The sequence below is a fragment of the Diadema antillarum genome, unplaced genomic scaffold (assembly GCF_040938485.1).
Source record: "Diadema antillarum isolate AM-2024a unplaced genomic scaffold, OU_Dant_1.0 seq00000021_RagTag, whole genome shotgun sequence".
Taxonomy (NCBI): Eukaryota; Metazoa; Echinodermata; class Echinoidea; order Diadematoida; family Diadematidae; genus Diadema; species Diadema antillarum.
The window spans coordinates 186688-210662 of NW_027271140.1; the positions used below are offsets into that span (position 1 = coordinate 186688).

The 23975-nt window shown below is 43.0% G+C and overlaps 1 protein-coding gene across 1 annotated transcript; it reads right to left on the reverse strand.

Annotated features, from left to right (window-relative positions):
- Nucleotides 1–4988: 4988 nt before the first annotated feature.
- On the reverse strand, nucleotides 4989–17308 carry LOC139725180 (protein sprouty homolog 3-like). Its single transcript, XM_071636272.1, has 2 exons — nucleotides 16920–17308; nucleotides 4989–7899 (listed from the first exon to the last, which is right to left on the reverse strand). The coding sequence occupies exon 2, from the start codon at nucleotides 7861–7863 to the stop codon at nucleotides 7057–7059; it is 807 nt and encodes a 268-aa protein (XP_071492373.1). The 5' UTR covers nucleotides 7864–7899; nucleotides 16920–17308; the 3' UTR covers nucleotides 4989–7056.
- Nucleotides 17309–23975: the final 6667 nt, after the last annotated feature.

Sequence of the window (23975 nt, forward strand, 5' to 3'; positions counted from 1 at the left end):
GGATGGGTTCACAACCTTTCCTCGCCTTGAAAATCGCATCAACACAGGAGTCATCTCTTGGTCATGTGCGGGTCGTCATTAGTTGATTGAATACATTATCTCTCTGAGGAAGGAAGACTTCGACACGCTAATTTGGGCTCTTGTGTCATGGGGGATAGGCAGTGTTGTGATGGCTCGGGACTAGCTCAGGCGGATGTACGGGAGGGCGAGGGCGTCACAAGGACACCATTGACTATACATTGGCAAGTGTGTCGTCAAGCACAACGGAATTATCTCACCGAGGTCACTCGCATACCAGAACGAACCTGCATCTTGGTTCACTGGTGGTGCCACTAGAGGGGGGAGAACAGGGAAGACTGCAACCCCCTTCCTTTTTACCCCCCCCCCCCCCCTTCCAGTCCCCCGAAAGGAAATCATTAACAAACCCAGAAAACGAGCTGTAATCATAAGGGCGAAAAGGGAAAATGAACGGATACAATGACCACACGCACACAAAACATACACACAAACACACATACACACATACACATCTTATAACCCCACCCCCCCCCCCCCTTTCGCTACTCTCTCCCTCTTCCTTCTCGGTTGCAGAGGAGGCATAATCCGGCGATGGGCTTAATTGCTTCCCTTCGCGCTATTTCAATCAATAATGTAATCTGATTGTCAATAAAGCCGCTTTTCAATTTCCGTTCTGTTCCCCTCCACCTTTGTTCTCCGCAGTTCATTGCCTATAAACAAATCATCTATTTTCGTCTTGCATGGATTAACATTCGCGATGCCCGTCAATGTTGTTTTTTTTTCCCTTCCTTTTCTTCGAAGTCGAGAGAATGTTACCACATGTATTCAGAACAGCTAGACCGATTTGCCAAGGACTATCTTCCTTTTCATGTTCTAATTCCAGGAGACAACGAACTACAAAAGCTAACTTGGTCAGAGACCTCAAGACAAAAAACGACAACAACAAAGAAACAAACAAACAATAAAACCTCCGAGAACAACCCTATGCATCTGAAACATATTATCGCGAAGAGAGAAAAAGAAGTTCGTAAGTCGATAATCATTGAAGGAGTGGAATAGATTACCATTAGACATTCGGAAATGTCAGACTTTAGACAGTTTGAAATCAAAAGTGAAAATTTTTTGTTTTAGCATGGGCCCATTTCTTTTTGTACTTCCCATGCAGCATTGTGCAACATAGGAATTTAAGAGCTCTCGAAGCGCAGTAGAAAATAGGCCTATAGAGATAGTTTCTGCGTTTAATAAATAATTTATTATTCATTATTATTATATGCTTACATGTTGGCCTATACTCAAAATGGAGTGTTATTGTACCTTGAGGACAATTGGGACGTTTCTTTAACGATCAAACACTATCACGAATGTAAGACAGACGAGTATAGACCGTTTCCACCTTTAAATGAACTCTACTACCGTACTAGATGTGTGTCTCTGTGCGCACATTATGTGTTTGCGTGCGTGTCTGGAAGATGGTGCATAGTGGGGGATGGGGTATGAGGGAGCGGTATTTTAATTATGAATAACACTGCTGCGGGGTGATGGACGTTTCCCATTTTCTCAACTCCGTACAAATTGTAGGGAAGCGATGTTTTCTTTCTCCAACTTAACAAGTCTGACGGTGGCGCGACGTGTTTTCATTTGGCACAAGTACGCAGAGCCAGCACTGACTCTCAAAATGATTATTAACAAAGGATTTGAAAGGACATTTTTCCCCAGTCCATATGAATTTGGTAGCGCCCTGCGTCAACAAACAAGAACCTTCTGTAGGTAAACATTAACTTGGACAAAAAGAAAGAGATGAGGAAAAGGGGAAAAAAGAAGACTTCCCAATTATGGCGAGCCAAATTATTTCTGCAAGGGCCGTTGAGGAAGGTATATGGTATTTGGCTTGGCAAAATAGAGGTAGTCTCGATCGAAACCCGTAAGAGAAGATTCTGAAAGCACCCCGCGAGCGCACGAGTTACTACGAGTCTTCCGGGCAAGTTCCGGCTCGAGTCTTTCATGCAAATCGTCTGAATTTTTCATGAAAGCGCCAAGACGTGCAAAAGATACTAAGAGTCAATCGACAACCATAACTTCTTTTTCTGGGTGATGTGTATTTACCTCTACATGGGTCAAGAAGTTGTGTAAGTGACGGTATCATTTGTTGAGAAACGCGGTCTGAGAATCCAGACTGGGCTAACAGAAGACGAGGTAATGAACTTGAGCACGCACAGTACTCCACAGTTAGCTCGGGACCCCTCCGGCTGCCTTTGCAGTGGAGTTCATTGTCGATTTGCCGGCGAGTGCTGGGGCACGGCTTTGCTTCCCACAATATACAACAGGCTACGGCCTAGGTCTCCTCGTCATTCGCGGCGCAATGGTTTTATTGCTTGTTATTGTTAGGATAATGTACATACAAAAGACCAAATCGGCGACAGAGATTTTAACTTAAAAAAGGGCCAAGAGAGCGAGAGAGGAAGAGAAAGATGTTATATGATGGCTTAAAAGAAAACGAATTATTGGGGGGGGGGGGATACTATTATACGAAATGGAGAAAATGGGAGTCGAGGAATTCTGCTTCAATGGTGATCAGGCTAAGAAAAGGAAATGGGTATTTTATTTGAGCTGTGTTTCCAAGTTTGGGGGTCGTGGGGTTACAGAGATATGAAGACCAGATACCACAGGAGGTCGGTCATCGAAAATCGAGAGGCGAAGGAACACTGAATGAATCATTCCATCAAATTTTCTAGATTGGACTCGCGTATAGGGCCCACTTAATGATACATAAAGAGGATTTCTTTCATTTCTTTAACATCGGTTCATAATCTATATGATTATGATGATCAATGTGACAATAGGAATGTCATAATGATCACATGTTACAAAATAATGTACGTGCGAAGGGATAAAGGATCAAATCATGCGTCATGGATTGGTTTGTTTTGCACCTGTTTGGGGCCAATTTCTTTGAAATTTTGAGTCCCATTCCATTATTTCGTTTTAAGCAAATTGCAGGTAAAATATAGCTGCATAACATTTTGAAAACGACAAACATTTTGACAAACTACCAAAGCACAGACAGTTGACCGCAACAATGAATTTCTCGAATTTTAATTTAGGCCTATGTTGTAAAAAAAAATGGTACAAATATACTTAGCCTCAACTTACTAAGTACGTGATACTCGCGTTGTCTTCGGTATATGAAAATCAGAATATACAGTATATTAGAAGATATTGTATAGGGGATGTTCCTGCGGCTAGGGGCAGAAGAATCATGGGTTTGGTTTGATTCGGGGTAGATGAATCCTTTTCTTACGGTGACTTGCCTTAGTTCGATGTGAAAAGGGATCAGACCATACGGATTTAGACGAAACGAGATTAAAACTAACAGGATTAGACCAAGTAACACCAATGGCACGTCGTGACTCACACCAAGTGTACATGCATGAAGCTTACCAACCCTCACACACAAATTCTTCTCTCTGCTAGGTTTCATTCAATTAAAAAACTTCCAGTGATTTGCGTTAACCTCATTCGAAAAAAAAAAAAAAAAAAACCTCTTCGAATTCTGTACAAGAAAAGCAAGCTAGGGGCGTCTATTCCCGCTTTGTGGCAGTCTCTTTCTGGACGGTTAAATATCAGCAATGAAGCAAATCGCGGTACCCAGAGAAAAGTGAAAAAGAGTTTGTGCAGGCGAAACGCTGAAGGGGTGTCTTTCTGCTTCTCTCTTTCTCTCTCCCTCTTCCTCTCCTTTATTCTTCTCTCTCTTCGATTCTAATGGGGTGCTTGCCAAGTGGAAACGGCGGGGTTTACCGGAAAAAGAACGGCATAAGCAAGCGGCTGGAACAATAGGGCTTGGTAGCTCTGACGGTGCGCCAAGCTGATGGGATGAATGGGCCGAGAGAGGAAACTCGAAGTCGAGAGCTGAAACGCCAGGGAGAGAGAGGGACGATGTACATGTTGAAGTAGTTACGGGTATCTACGAACTTAAGGTCGATGGAAGCAAGCGACGGTGTGAGCCCCCTGTGTGAAGGTGTGTTTGTGTGTACATTTGTATTGGTGTGTGTTCCGGAGAAGCACGAGTGTTGCTGGTGTGTGTGCGTGTGTGAGTGGGTATATTGTGTGTGTGTGTGTGTGTGTGTGTGTGGTGCACGATGTACTTCCTATACTGGGAAGCAAGCTCCAGGATCAAACAGGAGGGCCAAGGGTCAAACGAAAAACTGCACTCGGCAAATGCGCAAATTTCGGCAAATTGCAATTCAGGGTTGTGAAAAAGAGGGGACAGAATAGGGAAAAGGCAAGGAAGAAACAGTAGAAGGGAAGGAAAAAATCTAGAGGCGATAGGATGTTTGTAGTGGGGGACAGTGATAATATATCACACATGGCGAGGCGCTTGGCTAGGTTTTCTGGTCTGGCCAATTCAGCAGATACACAAAGCTAACTCCTGTTTTATAGTCCCGAGTACTGTACCATGTGGTGTGGCGCATATACTAGTAATGTTCAGTTCGCTGATTGCATGCAGTAAACGAATACGAAGCTGTATACAGTTCTGCGACTTCGCAGAGAGAATGGAGTTGGGATGTAAAGCCTGCGTTTGGCTATGTCTTGAGAGTTACGTAATAACGTCGATTCCCCAACCAACTGAATAACACTCCCTCCGAGTTCCCACTCCTCGTTTCGTGTTCCGGATAACATATGGCAGTTCAGGCAGGGATGTGTATCTTCCAATCCCCGATAGTCATTTCCAAATGTTCGCAAAAAAAGATACTCTAGTTTGGACTGAATTGGAGATACTGCACCAACTACTGAGAACCCCGCTATCGGGTTAGCTATTATGATGATAATTCTGGGGTTTGTATCACCAAGAGAGCCTTGAACATTTAGAGCGGAAGGAAAGGTTGATGTAAAGCAATCTAAATCCTTAAATTGCATGTAAAATGTGCAGTCGACAACCGACACTGCATGCAATTTTTAAGTAATAACAGCGTTGACGGGGTCGAAAGGCGGGGGAGGTATAGCCGATTTCGTTCGTTTGTACCGCAAATCGCCAAGATATTGGGCTTTGTCGATGCGTCATGTGAATAAATACAAAATACGTTTTCCCTCTTACAATTTACAGCACAATGACGTTTGAAAGTAGTTTACTGACGGGTTGACTGTACATTCAGATTCGTAAGAGGTATCATACTATAGGCGTACGTAGAGGCCGGAGTTGAATCCCAAAATGTATGCGACCAGAAAATGTCCGTTTACTTTTATCTCCATCTCTCTCTCTTTCACTCTCTTTCTTCCTCTTGTGATCAAACACTTCAGAAACACTCAAGAAGGAACACGGTCCTGAAGGCAAAAGGGAACTCGCGCCCAAAAGCGTCATCTTGCTCTATTTACACAACACATACAATGACTAACACACACACACACACACACACACACACACACACACACACATTGGACACACAATGTACGTCACTACACATAGCAGCCGCCATTTTCTTTTCTCTTTCTGTTGAGCAGAGGATACGGATGGTGTTGTGCTATGGTGTAAAGTGCGACCAAAGATAAGCAAGCGTACGCTTAGGCAAATACCACCTGGCTAACAAGCACTCACGCCAGCCACATCGAGTGTAGTGCGAGCAATCAAAGATAGGGATTGTGACCCCGTTGAGGAGCGTGGTCAGTACAACAAATGGGTAAAAGAAAGGAGGATGTGGTGGCAAGAGCATCCAGTCCCTATGGCGAACTTTGATGCACTTCCGGTAGAGTGCGCAAGCGCAAGAAATTCAGAAGTTTGACTTTGCAAATGGAAACACAGCGCTCTCCCCCCACACAGTCTGGATCTAACTCAATTTCGAGAGACTTCAAATCAAGCGAATGAAGGGGTGTGATACCCTCACCCTCTGCCCATGAAATGCGTCTCAAAAAAAAAAATGATCTTCACAGTTCGAATGCAAGAAGTCATCGAGGTTCATTATCTCGGGGCCCCACATTACTACACACTTGGAGATTAATATGCACAATATAATTTCATATACCCTTCCACAATCTTTTGAGATATACACATACCGTAATTCAAATGTACATCAGAAGATTAAATAGTGATGTAGTAATATGTCTTTGGAGTAAAAAAAAAAAAAAAAAAGAGAAAAGAAAAAAAGAGCAGTATTTCTTCTATGTAATACTTGTCTGTTACCATCAACAGTATGACTTAATTTTGTAAAGTAATAGTAACAAAACATTTACAGAAAAGCTTTTCTTAGTTACTTTCGTATTTGAAGCTTTAGAATAGATTTAACATGTAGCACACTACATCATTATTTTCAGAGAACATCTGTAGTGGCTTACCTATGTCATAATTGCACCTATTTCGAGATACATCCCAACCAAATCTCTCGCCCAAGAATTTGTGGCCACCTGAGGCATGGTATAGAGATGAGATGTTTTCAGAAGGGAACAGCAACCAGCGTAAGGGATGTAGTGTCCCTTGCACCCTGTTCACTCACTGCAAAATCCTGACCCTCAAGACGGGCCGGGACGTCGCAGATGACTTACAGGTAGCCTTCCGCTTACACCATGATGGGCGTGTCCTTACAACGTCCCCTTCCCAGTTGAATTGAGTGGTTCCTCCGTTTCCCTGTGAGTACACTGCGAAAGCTGGGGTGACGCTTCCTCCGTCCTGGCCACGACGGCTCTCTGAACCTCACCTCACAGGAACTGTCCGGTGGTCAATGGTTACCTTATCCAGCCACGTCTCCAAGTCCTGACGAACCATGGGTGGCAAAGCGACTGCAAGAGATGGTGGCGCATTCATCCAGACACCACTCCGACGACGACGAGAGTTCCAGTATCGAGGTACAATCCCTCCTCGAACATCCGGTACTGTTGCTGCGAACATCGGCGACGTCGTCGTTATATCCACAAGATAGGATGCCAGGATCATCCAAAGGGTGGAGTGCATGACTCTTGGGTCGGCCATCTTAGTTTCAGTTTTACCCGTCATTGTGCTCGAACAACACAAAGCAGGCTTTCATTCACTCAGCTGCTCGGCTGGTCCCACTCTCATAAGGCGCTATACACTTCACTCGTCTCCCAATGGCTACACTCACATCCCCGTCTTCCCTGAGAGTAACATTGTCTGTAGGCCTCGATTGCCCCTCGTCCTGGCAGGTAACAACATAAGCAAGGCAAGACTAGGGTTAATACACTCATACAAGTCCACCTAGCACAGCGTCGATGCGGTCTGCACGAACACGGGTCGTCCGTGCAGTACGCGTATTCCCTGTCCGATTCTCTTGCACAGTGATAGAATAAACTTTGCACGCAACACAAGCAGGTGCAGCAGTCAAGTACACTTTCAGGAGAACACGCACACCGACCGTTGCAACACCACGCCTCAGGAAGTCGGTTGCTTCTCCTGCACTTCTCACACCGACAATACCCACACTGAGGACATGGAAAGGGATCCTTGCTCAGTGTATTGTCACTGGTACTATGCAACTCCGTGTCGGGGGTAGTGGCGATCACTTCCCTCTTGTCGTCCTTGGGTTTGATAACTTTGAGCACTTTTGCTTTCCCCTTAGGATCACTGACCACTATGAGATCAGTCCTCGAAGGTTCGCTGCCCTCATCACCGGAATTCTCACTGGACAGCGAATTCGGCGACTCATTATTGTTTCGACCGTTTAGTCTGTCAGTGTTGGGGTCGACGTAATCGTTGGGCCTCGCTTCATCTCCAGTGGCAGTTCGCAGGGAGCGGAGGTTCCGACTACGCCAGCCTGGTGGGAGAAGGGTAGGGCGTGTCACTGCCGGCAAGCCGAGAACAGACGAAGGCTGCCGTACTACCAAGTCTCCACCATCTTGGGCCATGGATGTAACATGAGGCAACCCAGTACGCCATAAACTCTGTGGATAAAGCAGAAATAGAAAATATGGCTTTAAAGATATGCCCACATTCCACTACAACGAAATAGACATAAATCAACAGACATCATCCTGCAAACTGCATTGGGCAAATAACACTTGGTCTACAGATAAAATACGGAACACACGTGGGTACATCGGCAAACACATTCCCCATTGAACAAAGTAGAAATGGCCTACACGTTTGGAACTCGGTATCTTCATCTCCATCTCGTTATTCTTAACCCTATAGTTATCCCCAAAAACGTTGCAAACACAATAAAACTCATGAAAAAAACATCATATTCATGCACCCTGGCCTAAACTCTGAAACGGGGTCTACGGGTAAAAGAGGGGTTTAGGCCCGCAATACTGTTTATAGTAGGTATCTGTCATAATATATTCTTCGGCCCCGTTTTGAATACCAGTGGAGTTTGAGAGCTGTCCGTTCCTCTCAGAAAATTCCTGAGATTCCATGGATTAGTGACCGATAAGTGCTTGGTCAACAAGAGGGAACTGACCAGCAGAATCCTCTAGCACGCACTAGACATAAATGTTGCCAAGGGAAAGAGCCTGATAAACGTGCAACCGCAATGGGTCCTTGAGGTATAGGGAAGAGGTGACAGCAATGATCGTATTCATGACTTCACGGACAGGTTGAGGTTTAGTGCAAACCGCTCTGAACACGGACAGGTTAACGTTAGTGCAAACCGCTCTGGACACGATGTCTCCATGGTGACCGAATGTAACCGGAAGAATCCATCACATGCAATCATTCTATTCAATGCACCAACCTCGTGATTGAAGGACAGTGAACTAGGCCAACTTTTCATTCTGCACCACACGGCAATACTCTCAGGGACAACGAGAAATGTAAAACTGCCCAAGATATTGTCCCATTGAAACACGATGCCCACGATATACAGTGTGCATGTGACTACTTCATTATGGATTTGGAAGATTCTGACGACTTAATGAAAGAAATTACAAAATTCCGTGACTGCAAGAAACACGGCATTGCAAACGTATTCCTCACAACTGCATATATCGACGATATAAAACGTAAATCATATTGTCAGCAGCATTGTTTGGGTTATGTAATTGGTGTCATGACAGAGTTTCCCTAGATACCGTCGCAGAAAATCGTCCTTTAATTTGTGTGTGTGTGTGTGTGTGTGTGTGAATCATGCATCTGAGTCTTGTCTTAGTCAAAGTACAGATTTTCCTGCACAGAAGTATTCCATTTCACAAATTTGAGGTTACAGTCTTTACCTTATACAAAACGTATCGACGTTACATAATATCATCACAGAGCGAAGGGTACAAGCACATGATGTACATGTAGATTCTGATTGTCTATGATGTCAACATAATGCTCATTCTAACAGGTTTCCAGGCTTCTAAAAATCTTCTTCTTGAAGTAAACATAATCGAATCCGCGACGAAGTGAAGATGGCGCGTAGGAGGCCTCAGTTATAGGCCTAGGGTCGGATGTCATTCTTTGTACATGACACATTGACGTTCAATAATCTTTTCAATAGTGCCTAATATCGAATATCACCAAATTTTCGTCGCTTTTGCATCGATTTGATTGTGGAAATGTCTCAAATCATTTTTTTTCTCGCATTTAGGTTACAACTGTATGTTGAGCGACTTTCGGCTCAGCATCTTCCAAAAAAAAAAAATTCCACGTCTCTCTCTTTTTTTTTTTAAATCCTGTCATGCACACACACACACACACACACACACACACAAAACACTAACGCACAAAGAGACTCACATTAACATTCGGCATGAATTTTGTGCTACGAATATCATTATGGGTGATATTTTCGATATAACTCCACAATAGGATCATTATAAAAGCTGCGTATTTTCCTTTGTTTTAAATGAGTTCTAAGCTTATATTTTTTCATTTTATGTGACATATAACATCTTTTCTAACAATTCAAAATCATCCCTAAAGACAGGCGACACTTGGGAGATAGAATTCGGTCAAAAGGTTTTTTAAAAAAGTACACTTGTATAATGAATTTTTTTTTTAGTGCATACACTGTACATAATGGAGTCTGATAACAGATTTTTTTCTTTTTTTAGGAGGAGGGGGCGGGGGATGAGAAGTTGCGGAGAAACTCCTCCTCTTCATCTAGAAATAAAGCGGGACAAGAGGAGCCAAACTTCACTGAAGACTTTTCGCGGATGCTTCTTTCTGTACATGTATATCACGGGCCATTTGGCTATTCGCTTATCACTCGACATAAACGAGGCGTTTGTTGTGGAACGCTGCGCTGCACAAAGAAATGGGAAAAACAGATAGGTGGTAGAGTAGAGACTCTATAAATGTAATATGTGTGCGAGTGTGTGTGTGTGCGCGCGTGTGTATACTGTGGGAGAGACTACGGAAAGTTACGCGCGCTTCACGAGATGTGACTTGTGGATCGCCTGCCATCGCCCCGGGCGATGTTCGTGTGATAAATGTCGCTCAAATTACATGTACGAATAGAAAAATACGCAGGTCGGTCTTCTAGGGTTCGAGCGGAAATAAAAACTCTAAATATTTCCTGCGCACGAGTCCGTGTCAGAGAGACATATGGGAGGCTAGGGACAGAGAGGGAAAGAGAGAGGGAGGGAGAGAATATGAGAATATGCTTGGGGTAGGGAGGGGAAATGGTAAGAAGGGGGAGGGGCGAGGAACATTAAACAACAAAAGAACGACTGAATGGGAAAGCAATAATACGATCTCTCTGGAACACCGTTGTGAAGTTATTTTTTTTTTTTCCTCATGACGAGTTGGTCATGGTAGACTGGAGACCCAATGATCAGATTCGTGCGAAGGAAAATTCAGTTTTATTCAAAGGCAGCGTTACTCGGAGGAGCTTGGACAAATTTAAGAATAATTGCTTCACCATCATAATCGTCATCATTTAATACTATACAATAAATGCACAATATGCAAAAAGAAAAAAAAAAGAATCACGAAGGGGGTGTACAGTGTAATGCAACACCCTAGTAAATGTCTGGATGGAGTTGGTATCAATTACCCCATGTGCATCCTGCACAGCAATCGAGTGAAAACTTTGTAAAATTGGCAGTGTTGTCCTACTCGCACAGTGGTCGGGAGAAAAACATTAGTGCATTTTCCCACCATGTTGCCGCAGGCTTATCATCAGATTTTGGAAATGTGTTGAAGTAACCAACGTTGATTCCAACACGCAACATTACAACGAGACGATACACGTCACTGCCGAATACCATCGCTGAAATTTGACAACAGTGTTCAAATGTCACCTATCCATTCTCCATGAGAAAACATCCGCGTCCTAAACTTTGTTACTGAAGCCCGTGAAGAAATGAGAGTTGAGACAGAAGTACTTTTTCTTTATTCATTTTTCGATGGTATTCAATCGGGGCCTACATGCTCATGCAATGGCAGTAATAACATCGGATGAGGGGAGAAACAAGAAATGGCATACACTCAAATCGGCCTGATGCGCTTTTTTCTTTCACGACTAAATCTCATGGCGGTCTTGGCTTCTCGCTCGTCGGGCCAGGTGCGGCCATAAACCACGACCAGTATCCGCAGCACCTGTTTGGGGAGGACTTCGCCAAATCGCCTCTGTGGCAAGCCGACATTCCCTGTCCAAGGCCAGCGAGGAATAGAATCCCCCGACAGATTTTCACTTCCAATACTCCAAACCGATCACAGTGTCATGAGCCTCGCACACTGATGCCAAGGTTAGCTTCTTTTTTTCTTCTTTTTCTTCTTCTTCGTCTTCTACTTTTTTGGGGGCGGGGGGGGGGGGGTGGGTCTGGGTGCACTCTCTTGGAACAAGACTGGTTCCACTGCCGTATTGGGAGAGGGCAAACAAGAAGGGAAACGAGCTACTTGAGCTATACATAAGAAAGCAAAACACAAACACAAACAAGCGTATTCTATTAGAACGTGATTTACGAAGAAATAAAAACCGCACACTTTTTTATACGGAGCGCTCCGAGCTCCGCGATGTTGACAAATTGCGTGCATAAATTAAAAAGGTTACACCTAGAAATTACACTTTCACGGAGCTACCAAACATTTTATATGGGCCTACAGGTATTATCAATATCAAGGGAGGTTTCAGTTTCTACAGACTCGAGAGCCATCAGGGAGATATGTGTTCGTTACACGATTCTTATCAAGCGAAAGCAATTGTCAAGATCCTGTCAAGAGGGATTCAAGTTTTTCGGCAGCTCTGCTTTCTTCAATCTCTAAATGGTAACAGTGCAAAAGCTCATCTGTTCCAGCATTGGAGGGGAATACGGGCGATCGACATTGTGCATTATAAACGTCTGATAAGGCAAGCAGATCCGAAACAATACACGAGGAACAACCCACTCACAAAATTGATCTGCAAGCTATCCCACGCTGCTCCTTTGCCTATACACTCTCGGACGAGTGCGTTTGGCATAGCTAATTGGGTACCTCACACGATAAGGCATTGTTTCAGCTTTCAATTCACCGGATATCATACAACAAAAGGATTGAAGGCGGCATTCCAGCTGTTTAGAACGCGGGCATTCATCGCGTTTTCCGCGTATCGACCGGCAACCCCGACCCAGGCACAAGCCCTTGGTCGAGAGGGCCATGATGTTTGAACCGTTCTATAAAACCCTCCCTGGTCATTGTCGGCGAACAATGAAGGCAATCAATAGTGTTGTAGAGTTCCTCTCCCTTCCCCCCTTTCCTGTTCGGAGGAACAAGATCGGAGAGCGTCGAATCAAGGTGAATTCCCGTCACAATGGGGCAGCGTTTTCCTGTCAAACGGCCTGCCATCAAGGGCCCTTAATCGCTCGGACGTCTGACGGACCGTTTAGTCCCGCTCAATAATGGATTTATAGAGTCTTTAAAAGAGTTTTTCTTCCACTCCCCGAACAATGAATGGACAAGAATCCATAGTGAGATACAGCTCTAAGAAATTGCTCTCAGTTAATCCTCCAGCACGGCGGGGAGACCCATAGAGGTGATTGTTTGTTCCCCAGTTCAGCTTCACTCCGCGAATGCATCAAGACTAAAAATGCCTGCCTTACTAATTACAATAAACTCAATCCTATGAATGCGATTTACCACGTCTGTTTACATCACTCGCCGGTTTGTGCCTCATGCAGTTGATTAATAATACATGAGAGGGGAATGGTGTGATAGCTCCCACATGCACACGCAGCCACGTTACGTCACAACTTCGACAAAAAGAGTAATTACACTTATATCATTATCAGTCACATTGCTCCACTCCATAAATTACCCCCCCCCCCTGGCGTATAGATACCATGATTTCACATTAATCATGACGAGTTCAGCAACAGATGAAATGTCAAAATACCAATTCATGAGTCCCACAAATTTCGATATCATAACGCTGTGCTGCCACTTCCAACACGAAATACTAATATGCAATGTCACTAAATGGGTGTCCAGTATTGCACACAAACTGGCTGCAATCAACATTTCAGAAGGGCATTGTCATTGTGTGCAAGATAAGGCAAAGAGTAATGGAAGAGTTAAGGGATGAACTTCCATGTACATCAATACATCATCTATTGTAACGCGTTGTTCGAAATATCATGTAATAAACATATCAATTATTTGAGCAGCCCCGGAACTTAATGCCATCACACACATTTTTCTCATACTGTTACCAGCAACATACATTTGGGAACGAGACATTCACAAAATCAAGATAGGTCTTCTCATGGAACTATTACAAGGTGTGTGATACCTCCTTGATGAAACCTCATAATGGTACCGACATGATACTAAGATAATATCATTTTGATAGTACACGCGTAGTTCAAATGCACTGCAACGCTATGACAGTGAGCCAACACATAGGAATCTCATTGATATTAAAAAAACCCAACTATCATGTTAAATTCAATTGATTCATGATCAAAAAGGATTTATCCTGCGAGTTTACGCTGTCACAAAAACAGGATCCATAATAATCCAGACAGAGTTCAAGCTACAACGCTTCCCACATACAAGCTTACGTGTCAACGGTTGCCTGCATGAACGCGACACCACCTTCACTGCAGACTGGAGTCTAGTGTGGAGAAAGTAATCGGACAATATTATGGTGGCGATAATAATGAATCTCATGTCGACACGGCCTTTCCAGCGCACTTATCATCTATGAGTAGGTTTTCAGTCGTTGTCTCAAATGACTGATCTATTTCTTTTTATCAAATCCGGACGGATATACTTGTGTGATGGTTTGTTCGCTAAATGATTCTCATCATCTCTCAGAGCGGTTGATGCTTGTGAACGTTTTAACTTCATCCGCCATCTCCCTCAGTTGTTTAACCCGTTGAGGACGAGCTGATTTTGCTACAACACACATTTCCCATAGACACCTGCCCGAGTATACTCAGGACTAGTCTTCATTGGGTTAAAGGGGATGGCTAGTAACTGATCAGTGGGAATCAGTGGGAATGCTGAGAGATGATTATTCCAATCCTTGTCGGATTCATTTAAGAGTACATTATATATCTACTGTTGTGTGAAAAAACGGTCTCATATTCAAGTAATGTGCAGATTAATGCCCCGTCACTGACCAGGGACGCTTACCTGGAAACATTAAACTGCACATTACTTGAATATAAGACCATTCTGAAGCAAATTATTTTCACACAAGAATAGATATATAATGTACTCTTAAATGAATCCCACAAGGATTGGAACAATCATCCCTCAGCATTCCCACTGATTCCCACTGATCAGTTACTAGCCATCCCCTTTAAGATAGACCGTCATCGTCATGTCTAAGAGGTTTTAACATTTCAAGGTGTGCCTGTCAAACAATAATGAATGGAAATAAATTATCAAGAACGACGTGTTTATTCTGCTGAGCAATTGCCGGCAAAATTATCGCCTATGTTCACAAATATCGAGCAACACACGTAAACCTTCAAGCCGTTTGACATGATGCATGTAGGACCTATGTATGGGTCAGAGAAGCTAAGTGTCGGTGCAAGAAGGTGATAAGGACTTCTTCATCAATGTCATAGCATGGAAGATAAGCAACACCTCGTTATTGCGGTGGAGATATGAGTACGCATGGTGTCACACACACACACACACACACACACACACACATGTACACTGTACATTATTTTTAAAATAAGGGCGGGGTTGGGAAATGGATGACAGAACAATACATGCTCCTATACACGGTAACTGCTGTCTCTTCTTCTAATCCTTCTTGATTTGCCCATGTCCTTCACTTTTGAAGATTAATGAATCAGAAGAATCATTTGCCAGGCACGACTATTGGGGATGATACTGAATGCTCATGACCGGTGAAAGGATGCACACTCACATATTATATAATTAGACTCATTGTTATATCTTTAACACATACTCAACTGCAGCACTAGCACAAGTACATGACTAGGTTAAGAATATTCACGTGAAAGCACATTAGGATATCAAAGCAAAATTAGGCACATCGCGTATATACACGGCGCCTAGAATAAATCATTCGCCTTCTCAACAACATATTCACTTCCAGTGAAGCAACATCAACATACCGCCGAATTTGCACAGAGATGTTTCTCATACAACTGAGGCAGAGAGCAGAGGTTGTAAACTGCCGCACTCTTCGAATGAACTCTGTCTAAACATCATGTCAAAAGGTCCTGAGAGTTTCCGGAGCAATAGTAATCTGACACACACACAAAAGAAAAACTATACAGCTCTGAATTTATAAACCCACATTATCAGCACCTTTATTTTTTACATTATTCATAGGTTGGACGAAGCGCATAACTCGAGAATTTGCCTCTACTGACCCACTACTATACTCCATGATACCTAGTAGAGAATAGGATGAAAGTTGCCAACGTGTTCATTTCAGGGCTTTCACTGTCCTAATCCGACGCAGAACGGAGAAGGCATGGCCATGGGCCGGGAGGAGTATAGCGGTGATATAAAACGGAGCCACGTGCACAGCGGCGCATTTTGATAGGACGGAACCCCCCAAGGGGAACCGGAATATGGCATCGCCGCCGATTTACGATCGCCTATGGGGGTTTTCAGCTGCTGCGGACAACCACAAAAACCCAGGAGAATTAAGGTGTGTAACGAAGGTGGGGGGGGGGGGGGGGGACAAGGTATGAGCGGAGATGAAATGAGAGTGCGAGGGAGGGGAGAGAGAGGAGAGAAGAAGATCTTACGCACGTAAACATTCATCATCCATCTGAACGTGATGTCTACGAAAATGTTCACTCGTTTACATTCATCTGCCTGATGCCGTGTGCAGTACAAAATGGCCTTGTAAAAAGACGCAGTTAGTATCTATAGTAATTACTGTATGACTGTTACCCACAAAACATCGCACCGGGTCGGCCTTGACGAGATGGTATCAGTTATGATTTCATCAAGTTTTCAATAATGCTTCAGCGCTCACAGCAAATTTATACAAATTCACAGCAGCTACGTACCCTTATCACCCGTTAACATATTCAACACCTGGGTAAAAAATTCGACAATATTTCCACTTCAAGGCTTTATAATTCAAAGCGACTTATCACTCACAAATGTTACTTGCATTATTTCTTATCGTGTGAACAGCATCAGCAAGAGAGCTGAGGATTTACTTCGAATAATAAGTCAGGCAGATAACACACTATCAACAAACACAGCACACGGGGCTGAACTGGTGATGGTTGCCCAATGTTGCAGGCTGTAGTAAAATAATATTCACCCTACGAAAATCAGGCTCCAATACTACATCGTCCCAATCCGTCCGAGTAAATTCTCGGCAGGCCTGAACAAAAAATAAATCTACAATTGAGCTTGTGCTGGTTGGTGCACCTGCAGAGCCAGCTAAGCTGCACAAGGCAGTCTTCCCAAGCTTTGTAAGCTGTTGGTACACACACGCTAAAAGCACGGTAAAGTCCTTCTGTGACAAAACAGCGCCGCAGATCGCTCACGCTCCGCGTGAACACAGAGGGATAACGTCGGCGGAGAGCTACCGTATACTCACGCTTCTATCTCGCTATTCCGGGATGAATATCCGAGCACATTCGCCATTCATGTCCTCCTGTAGTCATCACCTCGGTAACTTGGTTCTTGATATCCGATACATAAAATATTCCACAGCAGGCACACAAGGCGGGCACGGCAAATGCGAAGAAATAATTCCAGTAAACGGTTCCGAAAGCGACCCTACCAGCCCAGCAGTGCAGTGCGGTCGTGCTTGCGAGTGGCTGTCCTATTACACTGCTTCGCTCAAGGGAACGGAGCGGAAATTGCCAGTTCCTGTATACGGTGGTACGGGCCAAGTGCTATAATACTCCGTATGCTTTATTTACCCGTGCACGGGGGCCCCCAGAATCCCTTTTTTACCCACCACTCCGAGATACCCCTCGCAGTTCGCCTGCTCGCAAGTCACGGCTAACACTCCGTTCATATGCAAATGTAGGGGCGTGCTCCGGGGACGATGGTATTCTTCGTAGGGGTGGGCAGGTTTCGCGCGGTGAAAATCTCGAAGCATGCGGGATTACCATTCGCATACCAGCTAATCAAGCGATTTCCGGTTTGAAACAATACCCCTCTGGTTGTGTATTTCCCCATCGATTCGAAACCTGTGCATCTGGTACGGCTTTACGAACTTGGTCGTGAAGATCCGCCTCTCTGCGACTTGATGACGGGGAGATAATATCCGGTGTGGCGATCACCCTCCGAAGTAGACGAATCGGCGAAACAGGGATCTCCCCCTCACATCGATGATCGATCAGTCCAGGCCTCGGACGGATGGTAGGATACGAATGATTTGCGACGCGTAATCTCCCGGGGATCAGACATTTCCGGTGTTATCGAAGTTCCGCTTCTCTACCCCGTTTATCAAAAACAAACGCTGGCCATGTAATCATGTTTACCATCAGTCACTCTGGCGGGCCTCATCCCCAGCTCGCTGGCAAGGCGAGAGCTCGACGGCGTGCAGCGGTCACGGAAGAACGAAGGCCCGGAAGGAGAGTACTATGAATGACTGAGTGTAAGATTCTCGGTGAAATACAGCGAGAGAAAGATGCACATAGCCCAACACGACTCTGTTCTTTCTGCACAACCGTTGCAGAGTTTATCAAATGGAAACAAACCAATCCATGCACAATCTCTGGACAATTGCAATGTTATAAAGACTTAATCTATCTTCTCTGAAATCAGAATGAAACTGAAATTGAAATACAAGAAACAAGAATCGATTTCCCTTTTGTTTTGTGCGGCAAGTCTCAATATACAAAAATGATATTATCCAATATGAATCATGTCACCTGGTGACATGCACGCACGTGACAATGAGCCATCTCGCATTTAGCTCATGTACACATTTCGGGGGAAAAAATATGATCTTTCCTTGTACATACACTCAGTTGGTTAGGTACTTCACTCGTTTTTCAAAGCGATATAATGCTCTCGTTTTTCAAAGCGATATAATGCTCACGCTTGCCCGACGTAACACTTTATGGAATTCATGTTTAAACAAAGAATGAACTTGCGCAGACCAGGTGATCAGAAAGGATAGCATCGATTTCATTGCTTTGCATAGAATGTATCAACAAACTTCTATTATTATTGCCAAATACTAGGCTTTATTGAACACTTGTTGTTGTCAGATGGATGTGCAGGCAAGCACCTAAGGATTACATGAATAATCATTTTTAATACATCGCAGCTGTATATTTCAGTGGACCTTTTATGTTGCTCACGCGCAAAGTGGAACTATGAAATGGTATATTCCACACACACGCACACAAACACACTCATATATCATAATTTAATTGCAATGCATGTTCGCATATTTCACTCAGAGTGGAAGCAAAGTCAAACGGGGAAAAAAAAACCCACCAGAAAAGCAGACTCCAGTACAACGTACAATAGTACACAACAATTTTCATTCTGAACGAACAACCTTCATATCACAAATATTTCGTAATAATTAATGCATTCAAATTCTATGCATACCTGTGCACAGGCCTTCAGAATATCAACATCTTTTCCCTGCCTTCGCTGAAGCTCGCCAGACATTCTAACAATGAAATGCATGCAAATCTGTATTATTCTGGGCAGGAGCAATTGCCCCTGACAGGCTTATTTTCAGTCTGAAGTAAATATAAGGAACAGGTCACTACATAGTACACGAAGGGGTTTGAAATATATGTGTAGTAAATGCTTACCCGATAGATTGAAAGATAGACAATATTAACCTCAAAAGCAGCTTCATATTTTTCGCCTGTCGTGATTTAAAGGAGACTTCTGGATGATTTTCAGACCTTTGAACTTGAACATTTATAAAATTGTTACACTGGTTACAGAGTTTCAGAATTTATAGAGACTGGGATAAGGAATATAATTAAGAATGTTTTCAAAATACATAACAAATCGCAATGAACAAGGTTGATGACATAGCAGTTTCACATAAGAATGCATGATTCGGTGTTCAAGGAAGCAAAACAAGAGAAGAAAGCATGCATAAATTCTACACAGGTGAAGTTGTTGAGCAAGTGGTATTGTAATGGAATTACATTGCTTCATTATTTGAATGTAGTGAGCCTGCTATATCATCGTCCTTGTTCAGTGTATATATATGTTTTGGGTTTTTCATGGAGTATTGGTTCTTTGCTCAAGTACCACAATAAATTCCACAAATCTATAGCAGGGCACTACCGATTTATGTACTACATGATGTCAAATCAAATAAATCACCTAATATGTCCCTTTAATTACGACCAAAAAAAAAAAAAAGTCCCACTCTGAGCTTTGTTACTGATCTATGCCTACCATTCTTAGATCATACCGCAGGCTTCCAACTTTTGAATGAAGATGCAAAATGTGGAGAGACAAGAACGCCGATTCTTCAATGTTGTTAATTTGTAACTAATGCTTTAAAAAATATATAATGTGAACATCGTAACAATACCTCTTTTACTTATTGGTTATGAAGAACAAAAATATGTTTACTGTAGTTAAAGAGATCGTATAGTTTTGGTTGAGACCTAACTTCAGGTTTCTAACATTTTTGGTGATGTAATGAGAAATCTCTTATGAAAGAGCATGTGATTCCAAGAAGAATTCAACATTTATTCCATTAAAATTGGTTTGGTCGAGATGTCCGAAACAGAATGATCCTAACAAAAGGTGGACCCACCTTTTCTTATGATTGCTTTGTTTTTCAAGAATATTTGGATTTTCCAAGAATTCCAAGAATATTTGGAATTTCACTTGAAACACTCTGGTGAGTTGACGTCTGAAATGTAACTCAGTCATGCAATTGATCCTATTCGCCGTCTACGGAAGATAAACCAAGATGAGTTGTGATATCATACGTTGTTTAACAACATTTCCTCTCATGGACAATGATTTAAAAGAAAAAAAACACGAAGAAAATCGACAGCCAAACACACACTCACATACCATACCGGTACTACCTACATTATGGCCATGAAACGGATGTTGTCAAATATTTGTACGAGCTGTTCGCCCTTTCATAAACTGTCTGAAGAAGAAGAAAATATTTCCGTTCGGAAGTCATCCGAAACACCTGGCAATTAATAGCTCAACCATCGCAAAAACAAAGCCACAAACCCGACTCATGAATGTTAGCAAGACAGGTGGGCGGAATCGACGAACCTCTTCCCGTCAGGTCAAAGCGCATTGTGACGTCACAGTGGAGCGGTCATCTACGGGTCAAATTTGCATCTTCTATCGTCAGCCTGCGTGCGTGTTTTCTTGCCATGGATCTCCATGTCATATTTTTTCTTTAACCCTCCCATCCTTACTCGTTGTAAAATGATACGAAAGAGATCAGCCAGCAAGACATTGCTTATAACCATATAGATAGTGTGATGAGAAATGGAATAAAGGCGATGTGTGCGTGTGTGTGTGTGTGGGGGGGGGGGGGGTGCGTGAAATCAAACAAACGATTTGCATCGTCAAGCGTCAAACATCGTACGGGTATTCATTTCATTTCTGTGGCGATGATGAATCATTTTAAACCATGGAGCTACTAGTTCCATGAACAAGACAGTGCAATCGTTGCTTGGAGGGTCAATGTGCAAACTAGTATAGGCCTACCTCCTTGGTCTGAGCAGGGGGTAGTTTGTGAGTGTAATGTTGTTTTCGATGTACCGGCGAAATAAGATTCCGGAGTTCCTTTTATAGTGCTTTTCCTCGAACCTATACCCAGCACGGAGGAAAGATTCATTTCTCCCACGACGCCATTTTATTGGATAGAAAACGAATACACAAACAAAACATTGAGACAAAACGGCATACAGGATACAGAAAGTAAATTCATATTTCAGCGTTGTAAGTAATGGAATGTTTCTTCCAACGGTCATCATTCACACATGAGTGTAAATCAGTATGATATTGTGTTGGTCTATTTGCCCGACTGATTCTATGGGTTGAATAGGCCTACACTCAATGTGAAAAATTATCACAATCTCTTTGTAGCAGAAACAGAGAGCAGAACTAACACATTCATGATGTAATATTTCAAATGGCTGGCTATATATGAGATCTAAATCAAAACGGTTATAAAAATCCATGGCTGCATTACTAGAAAATTTAATTCATATATAAACCATTTTGGAGTTAGCTCATGATCACTTTCGTATAAATGGCCTTTCTTTTTCCCCCTCAGTTTGTATGGCACTTCATTCGTTTCAAAGTGACAAAATGCATCAGCTTGCCCGACATTGCAATTTCTGGAATTCATGTTACAACAAAGAATGAACCTGCGTAGACCAGGCGACCAGAATGGTCTGTCAATTAACACTTTGGGAAACTTTTTCTGTTAATAATATCGCCAAATACCAGGCTTGCTGTCAGGTGGACGTATTCTGGTAAACACCATTCACAAGGATGATATGAATAATCATTTAAAAACAGATGTTCATCTCATTAAATTTTAAAACCATCATGTCTGTCAGTCCAAATGACCTATTTTTCTTTCTTTTTTTCTGCTCATGCGCAAACTGGAATCCCGAACTGGCTTCGACTACGGAGAAGTCCCCATACGATGTGTGGCAGAACAGTAGGTGGCGCTGTACATATAATTGAAGGACGAGGCGCATTGCACTGACCAGAAAATACAAGGTGTACCTCAGTTGCATAACAGACAAGAAATTCTGAAAGGGACCCCCACGCACTTTCGACTACAAACCCGTCGATCATCTCTAGAATATTCGACAATCAATGGTGTGCGAGCAGTTAATGGATACCTTCCGGAAGAAGAGTTGGACTTATCCCTACTTACGTAAATCGGGATTAGAGTAATCTTTGGATTAACCTTTCGTATACACCACGAGTTTTTCCGGCGTAAGCCTCCAAGAGTTGAAGAAATGACAGCGAACAGATAGTCACTTCTTTTCAGTCTCTTCCATCAGTACTTCCTTCCTTCTCGGCTCTTTCACAGACACAGACTGACAACACACATCCTCGCCATAACCACCAAAGACAATCCTCTTGAATCGATTTATTTGATAATAATGTGCCATCAGTTTCTTGTACATTTAGTATGTGAAGTCACTGGTCCGCAGGCTCAAGTTCTTAAAATATGAGGAGTCGAGTTGTGATTAGATAAAAACGGAATGCATAGTGAAACACGGCAAGATATCGAAGTAATATTTTACCATTATTTACGGTGAACATTAAAATCATCACTCTGAGTTTGTCTCTGTGTGTGTGTGTTTGTGTGTGTGCGCGTGTGTGAGAGAATGAGAGGCGGATGTCGAGAGGACAAATAGTGTATGTATGTCCCATGTGTGTGTTGTATGGGTGTGGAAAGTATAGGGGAGGGAGAAGCATGTTGGATTTGAAGGGGAGAGGGTGATGGTTGAGTGGAGGATCGTGAAACGAGACAGAACAGATGCTGAACAGCCGACCGACATTTAGACAGGAAATATAAGAAATATACCACTGAATACGACCTGAAGTCGGTTTTCTCCCCTATACAAGATCAAAGAATAAATCGGAACAAAACAAAACAAACCGTATTCACAACCCCCAGTCACGGCCCCTAAGCATCCCTGAGGGGCACGCCAGATCTCTCCGCCTCAGCCAAGCCAGCTGTGCCGGTCAGTCTCGAGACAAACATCCATCTCCCCCTTCAAATTTCCTTACAAACGCGTACTGGTATGTCGCCCTGCTCAAGGCAGACCAAGAAGCTTCATGGACAGACGTATCCATTTTGTTGCTTCCAAATCCGAATAATTTCCCCATCGCATTGAGCGGAAATCACGAATTCGATACAATACCACTGTGAGTTCTTGAAAGCCACATAGTCCACGGACCTTGATGCCCTGCCTCTACACCACGGTTCTCTATACCGTTGCAAAGGAATACTGTGCTGTACACCAGATGGAGCTTCTTGTACATAATTTTTGTATCGCTTGTATATGCTCTTTTTTAACAGAATAGGCCTATAGAATGGTAGAATGATGATATATCATAATGTAAAAAAACAAACAAACAAATGAAAATCATCACATGCACACTGCGATAAACTCCAAATATACAACCTTGTGACGTTACTTTGCGGTGTATACGTGATACACCAAATGAACTCAAGCGGGTGAGCTGCGTCAAGTTTCTTGACCATCTTCTGCACTGTGTTAGTAAAATAGAATTTTTTGTTGTCACGCGTTGGTAAAAAACAAAACAAAAACAAGAATCTGTTTATATGGTAAAAAGAGTAAAAACAAATATTACTGCGGATAATCTCAGAAAAATATATTCAGAAACCAATACTACGGCAGAAATCAGCCCGATGGGGTTACCAGTAAGCACATTAGTAGCAAGCTGGATGCAAACGTTATATAGGCGATAAATCACTCAACTACGAGCGTATTCCACTTCAGATACAACGCAACAAGGACATCCAGTCATAACTTTTAACGAGTGATCGTACGTAAGCGATTTTTACCGAGAACATGTTGTCGTATGTCATCGTATGCCGTCGTACAGCTGATGAGACCACCAAGGGAGACATATCGGTTGCGATATTTTTCGATTGTAATTTTACTCGTCCGTGTCATAA

What these genes read in the sequence shown, in the direction of transcription:
- LOC139725180 (XM_071636272.1), bottom strand. Translation starts at nt 7,863, where the DNA reads ATGGCCCAAGATGGTGGAGACTTGGTAGTACGGCAGCCTTCGTCTGTT.